The sequence below is a fragment of the Mustela nigripes genome, chromosome 7 (genome assembly GCF_022355385.1).
Source record: "Mustela nigripes isolate SB6536 chromosome 7, MUSNIG.SB6536, whole genome shotgun sequence".
In the NCBI taxonomy this organism is placed as follows: domain Eukaryota; kingdom Metazoa; phylum Chordata; class Mammalia; order Carnivora; family Mustelidae; genus Mustela; species Mustela nigripes.
The window spans coordinates 15,218,613-15,234,530 of NC_081563.1; the positions used below are offsets into that span (position 1 = coordinate 15,218,613).

A 15,918-nucleotide genomic window follows, 5' to 3' on the forward strand; every position below is an offset into this window, starting at 1 on the left:
CGTGCTGAATAAATGGTAGCTATTACTGCTAGCATTATTATTCCATATTTTTAAAAAATTAGTTTTATTAACATATAATGTATTATTTGCCCGAAGGGTACAGGTCTGTGAATTATCAGGCTTACACATTTCACAGCACTCACCATAGCACATACTCTCTCCAATGTCCATAACCCAACCACCCTCTCCGTACCCACTTCCCCCTGGCAACCCTCGGTTTGTTGTGTGAGATTAAGAGTCTCTTATGCTTTGTCTCCCTGATCCCATCTTATTTCATTTTTGCCTTCCCTAATCCCCACAACCTCCCACCCTGATCAGAGAGATCATATGATAATTGTCTTTCTCTGATTGACTTATTTGACTCCGTAATACCCTCTAGTTTCATCCACATCACTGCAAATGGCAAGATTTCATTTCTTTTGATGGCTGCATAGTATTCCATTGTATATATATAGGAGCTCTTCTTTATCCATCCATCTGTTGATGGACATCTATAGATGGCTATTGTGGACATTGCTGCTATAAACATTCAGGTGCACGTGCCCCTTCGGATCACTACATTTGTATCTTCAGGGTAAATACCAGTAGTGCGATTGCTGGATTGTAGGGTAGCTCTATTTTGAACGTTTTGAGGAGCCTCCATACTGTTTTCCAGAGTGGCTGCACTAGTTTGCATTCCCACCAACAGTGTAGGAGGGCTCCCCTTCTCTGCATCCTCACCAACACCTATCATATCCTGAATTGTAAATTTTAGCCATTCTGACTGGTGTGAGGTGGTATCTCATTGTGGTTTTTGATTTGTATTTCCCTGATGCCTTCTTCATGTGTCTGTTGGCCATTGGATGTCTTCTTTGGAGAAATGTCTGTTCATGTCTTCTGCTCATTTTTTCATTGGATTATTTGTTCTTTGGGTATTGGATTTGATAAGTTCTTTATAGATTTTGGATACTAGCCCTTTATCTGATATGTCATTTGAAAATATCTTCTCCCATTCTGTCCACTGTCTTTTGGTTTTGTCGACTGTTTCCTTTACTGTGCAAAAGCTTTTGATCTTGATGAAGTCCCAATAGTTCATTTTTGCCCTTGCTTCCCTTGCCTTTGGCAATATTTCTAGGAAGAAGTTGCTGCGGCTGAGGTTGAAGAGGTTGCTGCCTGTGTTCTCCTCAAGAATTTTGATGGATTCCTGTCTCACATTGAGGTTGTTCATCCATTTTGAGTCTATTTTTTTGTGTGGTGTAATGAAATGGTCCAGTTTCATTTTTATGCATGTGGCTGTCCAATTTTCTCAACACCATCTGTTGAAGAGACTGTCTTTTTTCCATTGAAAATTTTTTCCTGCTTTGTCAAAGATCAGTTGATCATAGAGTTGAGGGTCTATTTCTGGGCTCTCTATTCTGTTCCATTGATTTATGTGTCTATATGTGCCAGTACCATACTGTCTTGATGATGACAGCTTTGTAACAGAGTTTGAAGTATGGAATTGTGATGCCACTAACTTTGGCTTTCTTTTTCAACATTGCCCTGACTATTCAGGGTCTCTTCTGGTTCCATATAAATTTTAGGATTATTTGTTCCATTTCTTGGGAAAATACTGATGGTATTTTGATAGGGATTGCATTAAATGTATAGATTGCTTTAGGTAGCATAGACATTTTCACAATATTTCTTCTTCCAATCCATGAGCATGGAACGTTTTTCCACTTCTTTGTGTATTCCTCAATTTCTTTCATGAGTACTTTATAGTTTTCTGAGTACAGCTTCTGTGCCTCTTTGGTTAGGTTTATTCCTAGTTATCTTATGGTTTAGGGTGCAATTGTAAATGGGATTGACTCCTTAATTTCTCTTTCTTCTGTCTTGCTGTAGGTGTATGGAAATGCAATGGATTTCTTTGCATTGATTTTATATCCTGACACTTTACTGAATTCCTGTACAAGTTCTAGCAGATTTGGGGTGGAGATTTTTGGGTTTTCAATAAAGTATCATATCATCGGCAAAGAGTGAGAGTTTGACTCCTCAACTTGTTTGTTGGGAGATTTTTAACTCACTGACCCACCCAGGTGCCCCATGTTTGTTGGGAGATTTTTGATGACTGCTTCAATCTCCTTACTGGTTATGGGTCTATTCAGGTTTTCTATTTCTTCCTGGTTCACTTTTGGTAGTTTATACATCTCTAGAAATCCATCCATTTTTTCCAGATTGTCAAATTTTCTGGGATACAGTTGCTCACAATATGTTATTGTATTTGTATTTCTTTGGTGTTGGTTGCGATTGCTCCTCTTTCATTCATGATTTTATTAATTTAGGCCCTTTCTCTTTTCTTTTTGATAAGTGTGACCAGGGGTTTCTCAATCTTATTAATTCTTTCAAAGAAACAGCTCCTAGTTTTGTTGATTTGTTCTACTGTTCTTTTTGTATCTATTTCATTGATTTCTGCTTTTGTCTTTATTATTTTACTTCTCCTGCTGGGTTTAGGGTTTCTTTCCTGTTCATTCTCCAGCTCCTTGAGGTGTAGGGTTAGGTTGTGTACTTAAGACCTTTCTTATTTCTTGAGAAAGGCCTGTATTGTTACATACTTTCCTCTCAGGACTGCCTTTGTTTTGTCCCAAAGATTTTGAACCGTTGTGCTTTTATTTTTATTTGTTTCCATGAATTTTTAAAAATTCTTCTTTAATTTTCTGGTTGACCCATTCATTCTTTAGCAGGGTGCTCTTTAGCCTCCATGTATTTGAGTTCTTTCCACCTTTCCTCTTGCGATTGAGTTCTAGCTTCAGAGCATTGTGGTCTGAAAATACACAAGGAATGATCCCAGTCTTTTGGTACTGGTTGAAGCCTGATTTGTGACCCAGGACGTGATGTATTCTGGAGAATGTTCCATGTGCACTAGAAAAATGTGCATTCTTTGCTTTGGGATGGAATGCTCTGAATATATCTGTGAAGTATATCCAGTGTCACTTAAAGTCACTTAAAGTCATCCAGTGTCACTTAAAGCCTTTATTTACTTGTTAATCTTTTGCTTAGATGATCTGTCCATTTCAGTGAGGGGGTGTTAAAGTCCCCTACTATTATTATATTATTGTTGACGTGTTTCTTTGATTTTGTTATTAATTGGTTTATATAATTGGCTGATCCCATGTTAGGGGCATAGATACTTAAAACTGGTAGATCTTCTTGTTGAAAAGACCGTTTAAGTATGATATAGTGTCCTTCTTCATCTCTTATTATAGTCTTTGGCTTGAAATCTAATTTATCTGATATAAGGACTGCCACCCAGCTTTCTTTTGATGTCCATTAGCATGGCATATTGTTTTCCACTCCCTCACATTATATCTGGAGGTGTCTTTGGGTCTAAAATGAGTTTCTTGTAGACAGCATATTGATGGGTCTTGTTTTTTTATCCATTTTTTAATCCATTCATCCCTGTGTCTTTTGATTGGGGCATTTAGCCCATTTACATTCAGGGTAACTATTGAAAGATATGCATTTAGTGTCCTTGTATAAGGTGTCTGCTACTGTATATTGTCTCTATTCCTTTCTGGTCTATTACTTTTAGGCTCTCTCTTTGCTTAGAGGATCCTTTTCAATATTTCCTGTAGGGCTGATTTGGTATTTGCAAATTCTTTTAATTTTTGTTTGTCCTGGAAGCTTTTTGTCTCTCCTTTGATTTTCAATGACAGCCTAGCTGGATATAATATTTTTGGCTGCATATTTTTCTCATTTAGTGCTCTGAATATATCATGCCAGTCCTTTCTGGCTTGCCAGGTCTCTGTGGATAAGTCTGCTGTCAATTTAATATTTCTACCATTGTATGTTACAGGACTTTTGTCCCGAACTGCTTTCAGGATTTTCTCTTTGTCACTAAGACTTGTAAGTTTTACTACTAGATGATGGGGTGTGGACCTATTTTTATTGATTTTTTGAGGGGGCTCTTTGTGCCTCCTGGATTTTGATGCTTGTTCCTTTGCCATATTAGGGAAATTCTCTACAATAATTTGCTTCAATATACCTTCTGCCCCTCTCTTTCTTCTTTTTCTAGAATCCCAATTATTCTAATATTGTTTCATCTTATGGTATCACTTTTCTCTTGAATTCTCCCCCTGTGATCCATTAGTTGTTTGTTTCTCTTTTGCTCAGCTTCTTTATTCCCCATCATTTGGTCTTCTATATCACTAATTCTCCCTTCTGCCTCATTTATCCTAGCAGTCAGAGCCTTCATCCTTGATTGTACCTCATTAATTCCTTTTTTGATTTCAGCTTGGTTAGATTTTAGTTATTTCATTTCTCCAGAAAAAGCTTATATTTATCCAGACAATGTTTCTCTAACATCCTCCATGCCTTGTTGGAGCCCAGCTAGCTCTCTGAGAATTGTCATTCTGAACTCTAGTTCTGACATATTACCAATGTCCATATACATATTACCAAGGTCCCTAGCCATCGGTACTGCCCCATGTTCTTTTGTTTTTTGTGGTGAGTTTTTCCACCCTGTCACTTTACCCAGATAAGAATATATGAATGAGAGAGTAAAACACTAAAAGGGTGGCAAAGAACCCAGAAAATATACACTAACCAAATCAGAAGAGACCTGAAACTGGGGGGAGAAGTAAAGAGGAATAAATAAATTAAAAAAAATATGTATTAGACTGGTGAATAGAACAGAGTCACCCACTTGATGTTGGGTGTATTCTGGTCTCTTTTAGAAGAAACTATCTCCCAAAATCCAAAATTTTAAAAAAATTTTAAAGAACGAAAACCTTATATGTATACAAAAATAAGGGGAAACACGATGAAGTGATGGAATATGACTGTAAAGATGAAAATTGAAAGATTCTAAAAGAGGAATTGATAAATTGGTTGGAAAAAGAAAAAAAAAGCAGAGAGAATGTGATCAGGCTGAAGCTAGATTTAGGGTATATTTTGATTTATTAGAAGAAATTATATATCCCAAAAATTTAAAGAAAAAAACCCTATATGTATACAAAAAATAAGGTTAAATACAAAGAAAAGATAAAATATGACTATAACAATGAAAAATTTAAAAGATTTTTTAAAAAAGTATTGATAAGATAAAATAGTTAAACAATGTTAAAAGAGCAAAGAGTAAAAGTTAAAAAAATAGAATGAGAAAAAATAAAATTAGAAAAATTTAACTTTGCAAGACTAAAGATTATGCAAAAAAAAGTCATAAATTCTATGTGTTCCATTCCCCTAGCTCTGGAGTTTGGCAGTTCTTGTTGCTTGGTGAACTTGGGTCTTGGCTGGATATTCTTGCTGATCTTCTTGCGGAAGGGCTGTTGCAGTGTTTCTCTAATGTCTTTGCCTGAGGTGGAATTGCACCACACTTGCCAGGGGCCAGGCTAATAATCTGCTTCAGTTCACTCTTGGGAACTTTTGTTCCCTGAATGCTTTCCTTATAGCTTTGGAGGACAGGAATGAAGATGGTGGCTTCCCACTCTCAGGCCCAGAGGAGCCCAGAGCTCTGAGCTCCACTCCTCAGTGTGCCCTTGGAGAAAAGCACTCGATCCCTCCCATCTCCCTGGTTTCCGGCTGTGCTCTGTGCTAACCTGGTCTGTGACCAAGCATTTCTATTTCTGGCCCATGGCCCCATTTGGAGTCTCCAAACCCAGCAGATTCCTGCTGTGCATTCCCACCCCGCTCCTCCTGGAGGAGGAAGCGGGGGGGGGGGGGGTTTCCTCTGAATCTGCCATGTGTGGGGTCCCTGCTTGAAGAGCCATGGCCCGACTGCCCCAGATCATGATTTAAGGTAACCCGGAGCTGAAAGCCCCATCCTCAGCTCTGACTCTGCAGCCAGCTTCCCTGCTTCGATATCAGGGAGCTCTGTCCACTCAGACACCCCCAGTCTTTCTGTGACCCTGCAGGTCCTGAGATCACACTGTCCCCGTGAGGGCTCCACCCCCACTTAGCCTCTGGAGTGAAATTCCTCTGTGGAGCAGACTTCTAAAAGTTCCGATTTTGTGCTCCGTTGCTCCGCTGCTTGCTGGGAGCCGGTCCCTCCCCCCATGGTCTATCTTCCTGTTGCTTAGAATTCACTTCTCCACATGTCCTTCATTCCAGAAAGTGGTTGATTTTCTGTTCCTAGAGTTGCTGCTCTTCTTCTCTTCTACCTCCTGTTGAGTTTGTACGTGTTCAGAATGGTTGGATAACTATCTAGCTGAACTCCTGGGATCTAATGCTATTTCAGTTTCCTACTCCTCCGCCATCTTGCTTCCTCTCAGCAAAATACACATCTACATATTTATTTTTTATTGAATAAATTTGACATGTGACATTCTGTGCTTTAAGGTGTATAGTATGTTAAAACTGGTTTCAGAAGAATCCATAGATAACAACTATATAATTCAGATGCAATAATTATGATGAGTTATAATATGAAACTGAGAGTACTAGCTAACGAACTGCTATAGAACAATGTTTTCTCCCTATCTCTGGGTTCTGAGTTCTTTCCCTTAATAACTATAAGATCTTAAGCAAATCCCTTGAAGCTTTCTTTTTCACCATTTTATCATCATTAAGTAAATGATAATGTCAACTACTCCATGTTCATTTCACTCTAGTCAGTGCTATAGCTTCATCTGTATATTCTTTTAGTTATCAATTACTCACTGAGCAGTTACTACATGGAAGTCATGGTGTCAGGCACAGGACAGATAAAGGTCTTTTTGTAATTCATATTCTAGTAGGAAATATATACACATAGCTAAGTAAGTAAATAAGATAACTCAAGAGTGAGACAGCTTCTATGAGGAAATAAAGAGGATTGTGTGATAGAGAAGGGAAGAAATTAGAGTGGCCTGAGAAAAATATTTGAGGAGGAGGTGGCATTTAGCTAAGACCCAAAAGATGAAAACAATCACCCAGACCAGGACAGGGCTTAGAACAGGTGCAAAGGCCCTCAAGCAATGAGGAGTTTGCCTCCAGAAGAAACAGAAGAGTCCACAATGGCCAGTAAGTATCATGAAGATTCAACTTACAACTGAGATAGAAGTGGAAAATGTAACACAAATGATTTAAATGTCATTGCATACTTCACCATTACATGTTATGAGCCACGAACTTAACTTCTTAGTTAGAAACCACAAAAGATTGAAAAGGGTCTTTTCTGCAACTAAAATCAGACATACACACACATGCATGTATGTATATTTGTATCTTCAGAAGTAGGGATGTTTGAAAACATTCTAATATAAAAATGATAGTAAAACACTCTATTGAATCATATCAAAATGTGTTATTAACACATACTTGGCTGAGCGTATGGTCAAATGCCTGAGCAACATATAACAGAGGCTGTGGTGACCATCACTAGACCCTAACTGGCAATACACTCTAACTATTCAACATGGTAATTGTAGACCTATGCCTTCCAGTTAGTTAATCTTGTAGAGGACAAAACCACCACATGTGAAGTTAATGTGGCACGGCACCTATACAGAAGGCTGTCATGGGGAAGGAACTCCAGGCTTCCCTATGGAGACTTGTCTGTTCCATTTCCAACCACTGTACTCCACACAAGACACATTACATGACTCTATTATACCCAGATGACCACTTGAGAGTTAGAATGACTCAATATGTTCTAGAGTGAATTCTCAAGTTGGCTCCCTTTGCTCATTTACCTATTTAAAGAAAGTCCAAGGATACTGCTACTTAACAAAAACTCTTAAAACACAGGTTCCCTGGAAAAGATGAAATTAAAAGTTGCTCCATCTGCAGATTCTACTAAATCCCTTCTCATTATCATTACTAACTTAAAAGGGATTGATTAATTTTGTTAGCTGCAAATATAAAATGGTTTAAAATGAAACGTCCTATTAGTCTGTCAGAGATAGACTAAACATGATGTCTTTTTTTTTTTTAAAGATTTTATTTATTTATTTGATAGAGAGAAATCACAAGTAGACGGAGAGGCAGACAGAGAGAGAGGGGAAGCAGGCTCCCTGCTGAGCAGAGAGCCCGATGCGGGACTCGACCCCAGGACCCTGAGATCATGACCTGAGCCGAAGGCAGCGGCTTAACCCACTGAGCCACCCAGGTGCCCCTAAACATGATGTCTTTAGTGGCTTAACAATCCTTGAAATACTGTCACCCTAATTTCCCCAACAGTATAAACAGACTCAGCCCAAATACAAAATACAGTTTTGGGTTCCAAAACTAAGGAGCAGCACCAGCCTACAGGTTCCATGAACTCCAAGAAAAAGGGCCAAGGGCAGCAATGAGAATAGAAGGGCAAACATGAAAGAACACTAAGAAACCAAGTATCATCTGAAAATGTCAAAGCACTATAAAACAGTGACACCATAAAACAACAAATGTTTTAAGTTTCCCTCTCTCCACCAGGTCTTCGCCGAATGCTCCCTGTATCTTCCTCTTCATCGTTTGTTAGACCCTGCTCTCCACTATAATGGACTCTTCCTTTCAAGCCTGTGCAGAAGAGCAGGCACTCTTCTCTAACACCCTTATGCCTCAAGGAGAGCAAAGACTTTTGCGACAGAGGATTCCCCACACCGAGTGCAATACAAGTAAGTGAATGAGACCTCTGATGGGGAAGCACAGGAGCAACCAGCTCCGCTTACCAATCCATTTTACTCTAACAACCTCTCCTCCTCCACTTTCATCTATCAACGGTTTAGTCGTTCTCACACATTCCCTGAAAACCTTGACCCTTAAATGATAGTCTTGCTTGCCATTCCATGTCAGGAGATTTCGAAATCCAGGTGGATTCACTGAGCCAACATCTTTGTCCCATAACTCATTACCTTAATCAAATTTGAAGAATGTCACCTATATTAAGCTTACCCAAAGAGCTATGCCCCAGATCGGTGATGCGTGTATCACAATCCTCTGGAGGGTTTGTTAACGCAGAGGCTGTTACATCCCCAGAGTTTCCGGTTCAGAAGATCTAGAATGGGGCCCAAGAACCTGCATGTCTAGGGAGTTCTCGGTTGATACTGCTGGTCCCAACCCCAGCTTAAAGAATCACAGGCTTAGCTTTTCTCATTACTCAGAAATGGTTAACATTCAAACCATTCTCACTCTGACAGGCCTTCTACTCTTCGAGATCTCACTCCCAATACATCTGCTATCCCATCACAGTGCAGCTCAAAGTCTGCCTATTTGTTTTTGGTTGATAATTCCTTTCATCCTACGTATCTGCTGTTCTCAGTGCTGACCGCTTTCCTCAGGGCCCTTAGCTACCCTTTGTCACATTTATTCTCAACAGATGACCTCGTCTCTTAATTAGCAGAGAAGACAGAGCTCAGGAGGCAGAAACTACTTTATTCCCCCTGACATGCCTTCATGCTTCTCCACTTCAGTAACTAACTTCACCTCCTTCATGCTAGCCTCAGAAGATTCTGGCATCTCCAGTCTAAGACGACGTTTCTGCTTACCTTCTCAATCCTGTACTCTGCCCTGGCCTCAAATCTCTGCTCCATCAAACAGCATGTGTCATGCCTAGAACTTCAAACTCTCCCTTGCTGCTAGCAAAGCATATGTATTTTTAATTTTGGTAGATATCAATAGACTGCTTTCCAAAAAGACTTTTACATCATGGCAGGAGACTGGAAGTTTTACTTCAAGAAGAGGTGAAACGGAAGAGGAATTTTGGATCAGGAATTTTGGCCAGCTGCAAACAGAAGCACTTTACCAAGAAGGGGTCAGATTAAGTGTTACTAAACGCCAAAACTCCCAACCTTCTTTCCCTTGTTCAGCCCTGAATATCAGCAAACAGGCTTCCACTCCTCAAACTGGATACTGGAAGATTCCTTCCTGGAAGAACTGAATGGCCCAAGAAACAGCTGCAGATACCGAAAGCTGGAAATTCTCCAGTGAAATCTTGGGTCCCTACCCAATTACCCTAGCATGAGGATTCCTAGGGTGACCAGCCATCCTGTTTTGCCTAGGGCTGTTGTGATTTTAGTACCAGAAACCATGTGTCCTGGAAAATCTCTCAGACTATGACGGTTGGTCACTCTAGGTGCAACCGTGGACAAGCATCAACACTGAAGACAAAGACTTCAATTAGCTGTTTATGTCTTCCTCTGAAAAATGAAACATTTGGTAGTGCATACTAAAAACTCTAAGAATGCAAGAAGCCAAAAGAAATGATAATGCACCCATGAAACAAGAATCTATAAAAAAAAGAAAAAAAACCATAGCGTTTAGAATTGAAGTGTATGAGTTTTTGGCTTAAAAGGGTCCACTAAAGCCTACAGTGGATAAAAAAGCACCCATACCAAGGTGCTTTTCCTATAAAATTTCAGACTCTTACAACAAAGAAAAGATCTAAAATGTTCTGCCTTGCAGGGGAGCTTCAAATACAAAAGATCTAATATCAGAATGATATTGAGACTTCTCAAAAGCATCTCTGAACCCTAGAAAACAGTTAAAACACCCTCTAAACTGTCAGGAAAAATGATCTGCATCCTATAAGTCTAACACATTTTCTGACACGATAGATCTTTAAAAGATTACTTCCGAAGCACTCCTTCTCAGGAAGTTCCTAGAAGATGTGCTTAAGTAATAAACGAAGAAATAAGAAAATATGGGATCGAGGAAATGGAATCTAACCCAGGAAGAGAGTGAAAAAAATCCCCAGGATGGCCTGTACAGCAAACCCACAGGTCAGTCAGTCCAGACTGGAGCCAAAGAACAGAGTTCTGTGAGGGGTAGCTCCAAAGAAAGAAAAAAACAAGACCTGACTGATTACTCAAACGCAGTAAGAGGATTTTTTCCCCATTTCCTAGAGAACAATTTTAGGATAAATTAGTGATTCAAAAATATAAAACTATGCAAAAAAGACAATCATTGACCTAGGGAGAACAAACAAGAAAAAAATGTACAAGAAATGTGGTGTGCCTGGCTGGCTCAGTCAGTTAAGCATCTGCCTTGGGCTCAGGTCATGATCCCAGGGTCCTTGCGTCAGACTCCATGCTCTGGGGAGACCCTGCTTCTCCCTCTCCTCCCTGCTCATCCTCTTTCTTGCTATCTCTCTCTCTCTCTCTCTCTCTCTTAAAATCATAAAGTTGTTAAAAAAAAAAAAAGAAAAAAATGCAATCATAATACCCCATTGACTTAGCTATATATGGTATGATCGTATTTACAGTTTTACTTTTGATCTTTCCAGGTGATATAAATATGTTCTAATCCACAATTTTATTTATTTATTTATTTATTTAAGATTTTATTTATTTATTTGACAGAGAAAGATCACAAGTAGGCAGAGAGGCAGGCAGAGAGAGAAGGGGAAGCAGGCTCCCTGCTGAGCAGAGAGCCCGATGCGGGACTCAATCCCAGGACCCTGAGATCATGACCTGAGCCGAAGGCAGCGGCTTAACCCACTGAGCCACCCAGGCGCCCTAATTCACAATTTTAAAAGAACTCTGAATACCTACAAGCAAGCATCTACCCCTACCTAACATTCTATTGTTAGTGATCCAGCAAAAGTCACAAGTGATCCAGCTGCCGAATCTCAGGATAAATAAAGGTTCTACAGTAAACTTAATCATCTTGGAATGAGGCAGAAATAACTGTGATGAAAACTGTCAAAAATGTAATAATTTTAATACTCTAACACTAAGAAATTTTACTATTTATTTATTTATTTATAAAGATTTTATTTATTTATTTGAGAGAGAGAGAGAGAGCATGAAAGCAGAGAGGTCAGCAGGAGAAGCAGACTCCCCACTGAGCAGGGAGCCCTATGTGGGACTCGATCCTGGGACTCCAGGATCATGACCTGAGCTGAAGGCAGTCGTTCAACCAAATGAGCCACCCAGGCATCCCCCCGGCGCTTTTTTTTTTTTTTTTAAAGATTTTATTTATTTATTTGACAGAGAGAGAAAGAGATCACAGCAGGCAGAGGCAGGCAGAGAGAGAGGGGAAGGCAGGCTCCCCGCTGAGCAGAAAGCCCGATGCAGGGCTCGATCCCAGGACCCTGAGATTATGACCTGTGCCGAAGGCAGAGGCTTAACCAACTAAACCAACCAGGTGCCCCACTAAGATATTTTAAAAAGTGGATTACAAAACTATATGTATAGTATACTTCCAATTATGATTTAAAATATATATAATAGACAACATAACATACATAATATAAATGCACAGAAGAAAAACATAAAGCCCAGCCACTGAAGGACAAAGGGTAGTTGTTACCAATGATTTGAGTGATTTTATTTCCTTCCACACAGTTTTCTATAATTTATCAATTTCTCTTTAAAATCTGAAAAATTTACTATATCTACAGTAAGACGCCTTATCCAGATTTTTAAACTTACCTGTAATAATAAAAATAAGCAGCTTAGGCTTGTTGGCTCTTGGCTCATTGAAGAGGTTAGTCCAGGGCCCACATTTTAGGACCTGGGTTTCAACTCCACAGCATAAAATAAATTCTTCATGCACAGGAACTTCTTCCTTGATTTCCGAGTCCATTTCTAAATAAGAGGGGTAAAAACAATATAGTGAGTTGCTAAAAGGTAAAGCTTTGAGCCAAAGGCAATATTCAAGATTTTTTAAAAAGGCAAATTTCAGTACATACAAGCAAATACAGGAGGTATAAGACCAGTCAGCTATTCTGGATTATAGGATGACGCACACGCACAAAATTAAACGAACCACAAGAGTAAGGAGAAACAGGGAGACGTGTCTTCAGTGAACTGAAAGACTCAACGGGAGTGTGAGCCAAGGTCAGGTTAGCCAGTGGGGCTGCCTAACATCCTGCAGTGCTGAGGGTAGTGCTTGCACCGAAGAATTAACTAGCCCAAAAGGTCAATAGCACCAAGATTGAAAAAAATACCCTGCTCTAGTGATAAGGTGCCTACAGGATACAGCTTTCTCCAGCATTTAGCTGGTCCTTCTCTAGCTCTCTCCTCGGGCAGCAACGGCAGTAACACAGTCAGAGCCCCAGGGAACACAGGTGTGTACCTCAGACCAGGGGGCTGCTCCCTGCCCGCTCTGCTCAGCCCACGGGCACACTAAAGAACTAGCTACCCGACCCTGGTCCCACATAGCAGCCTGGAACTGCCTTGCCCAATAGAGCTCTGAGTTGCTTAAGAGGGAAACTTCTGTAACATTCCATTCTAGCAATACCCAAGGCAGTGCCCCAACTTCCTCTGAACCTGCTTAGCAGTCTCAACTCATCTGAATCCCAGAGTGTTTACTGTGGCCCTTCCAACACAGGAGCCACCCGCTCCTGACCTCACACAGGCACCAGCTCCCTGATTCACTCTGTACAACCTCTCACCAGTCTTGGTTCACCTGCCAACACAGTGACTGCTGGCCAGCTCTGGTGCAGGCAACCACCAAATTTCTCTACCACATACCTGCAACCACACCTTCTTCAATGAGATCGAAAGCCACACTCTATGTTTGTCCCTTCCTGGGTACTCTCCCTCAGCCCCAGGGTATCTTTAGAGTTTTCTTTATACAGGAACTTTAGAGTTTCTCTTCTTCCACAGCTTAGTAATTCCTTATGTTAGATTAACTATTTAAGTTACTGTGTGGTTTCTGTCTCCTGAATGGATCTAGACTAACCTATCTTTCATTGATTATGCAAATTTTTCTCTTCAAATCTTTGCCATTTTAGAAGTAGCTCTAATTCTACTTCCTATTTGAAGACTTCCCTGAACATCTCAAATAAAGGAAAATTCCTCTTCCTCTAAGCTCATAGCACCTGTCATTATCATAAGTCAACAGTGGCAAAGGAAGCCGGGTAAACTTCACCTAGTCATTGTACACTTGTTATTCATGTCTTTCAAAGCGTAACAGTCAACAATCAACTGCAAGCACCACCCACCTGACACCTACCTTAAGGCAAGCACAATGGTAGCCAGAATGTAGTGACACCAGAGATTCCACATTGAGAATGGCCTTTGGAAAGATTTTACTTTTTTTACATTCTGGCAGAATGGGGCAATATCCATAAGACATACACTTTGACTCAATAATTTTGGGGGAAACAAGTCGAAAAAGGAAATCTAAAATATTTTTTCAAAGAACAAATGCATGGAATGCTATTTACAACATTGAAGAGCTGAAAAAACTTCAATGGTCATTATTGGGAGAATGGTTATATAAATTATGATAATTCATTATGCAGACACTAAACATGCTATATATGACTCAACATTAAGGGGTATGATTAGATAAATTATAGTTCAATCTTTTGATCACTGTTATGTTCAATCAAAACTGCTCAGCTCTGCTAAATGGTGATAATTTCTCCATCTGCTTTCTTTTTTTCTTTTTTTTAAAGATTTTTATTTATTTATTTGACAGAGATCACAAGTAGGCAGAGAGGGAGGCAGAGAGAGAGAGGAGGAAACAGGCTCCCCGATGAGCAGAGAGCCCAATGCAGGGCTCGATCCCAGGACCCTGGAATCATGACCTGAGCCGAAGGCAGAGGCTTTAACCCACTGAGCCACCCAGGCGCCCCCTCCATCTGCTTTCTAATATTTCTAACACCTCACTTCTCTAGTCAGATATTATGTTGCCTCATTCACTTTCTTCAGTTATGCCCTTATTACCATCTTTTTATTGCATTTAGGAATGAAGAAGAAATAAACATATTCCAACCTCCATATGTGACCAAAAGTCTAAAACCCTCTTAAATAAAACTACTTAGAAAATAAAAAATTTCTCACTCAAAAAATGGGAACTCCTTTTTATTTAAAATAAATAAAAGTATCACCTCACATTTTCTTAAGGACTTTTAGTTTATTAATAAATGTCACTGTAGTCCAATCTCTTGAACTGTCACAAAATACATTTATAAAGGTCTTCTGACATTTATAAAATGTTGGAAACAATATTAGATTTAGCTGTTCTATACTGCCTTCTAGTAAAACACCATCAGAGAAGACAGTGGCTAAACTGAATACTTGCACCAGAAGAGAATCTCAAGTTATGAACTATATTCAACTCATAAACCCTTAATGTTAAGCAAATAATGTCTCTGGAGTTTGACAAGCCACAAAATTAATGAGAATTCAAACAGATATGAAACTCAAATGCAGTCTATAGAGTTTGGAAAACAAACAAAAAGTGACTAAACCTCTAAAACACCTCAGATAAAATACAACTGGGAAACACAGAGTAAACCTGTATATTATAAAACAACTTTTTATTTTACTTCACTCTTATGTTTCTGAATCAATCCTACACTGCCCAAAAAAGCAAAACAAAAAAAGGGCAAAGGAAACCTTAGAGTATGAGAATTCAAATTCTTCCTTACCCAATAATCCAAGGTAATTCAGTCTGCAAACAAGTTTCTGATGAAGAAGAGACAATGTGTTCTAATACCTAATATACTAGAGGCTGATGGCTCCACCTACAGTCCTGACCTACAAGCAATCTCCAATGAAAACAGTGTTGATACACATCGAGATGTAGGCGGGATAAAAACCAAGTGTGGCTACAATGTATACAGCTAAAGCAAGCCTCACTTAAAATAGGTATTCATCTGTTTATACTGATGAGTATAATTTTATTTAGTAAAAATTTTTTTCTGATTAAATCTCACACAAACCAAGACAATATAAAAATCAGAAAAGCATTTGATGAGTATGAATTTTAGAGGTTCAAATTTATAATATTTATTTATTATAAAGTCAGCCAGTGAAAACAATGAGGCTATACTAATGACCACAAATACCTGAAATTGGAGTTATAAGTCTCATTTAGCTTCGGCACCCAAATCCAAATAATGTGTGCATTTCATTTTGGCTACTCAATTAAGAATTCCACTTTAAAATAAAAATTTAAAATAAATAAATAGAATAGAATAGAATAGAATAATAAAGTAAAATAAAATAAAAATGATGGCGGGCGCCTGGGTGGCTCCGTGGGTTAAGCCGCTGCCTTCAGCTCAGGTCATGATCTCAGGGTCCTGGGATCGAGTCCCACATT

At 39.3% G+C, this 15,918-nt stretch overlaps 1 protein-coding gene across 4 annotated transcripts in view; it reads right to left on the reverse strand.

Annotated features, from left to right (window-relative positions):
- LDAH (lipid droplet associated hydrolase) overlaps positions 1 to 15,918 on the reverse strand; it is a 107,636-nt gene that overhangs the window by 80,960 nt on the left and 10,758 nt on the right. For 3 of the 4 annotated variants that reach the window (XM_059405205.1, XM_059405204.1, XM_059405206.1), the window contains exon 2: positions 12,291 to 12,446. In XM_059405205.1, the coding sequence (XP_059261188.1) occupies positions 12,291 to 12,444 (154 nt within the window). In that variant the 5' untranslated portion in view covers positions 12,445 to 12,446. Of the gene's footprint in view, positions 1 to 12,290; positions 12,447 to 12,936; positions 13,033 to 15,918 lie in introns of those variants that run through there. The other variant, XM_059405207.1, reaches the window with a different exon arrangement.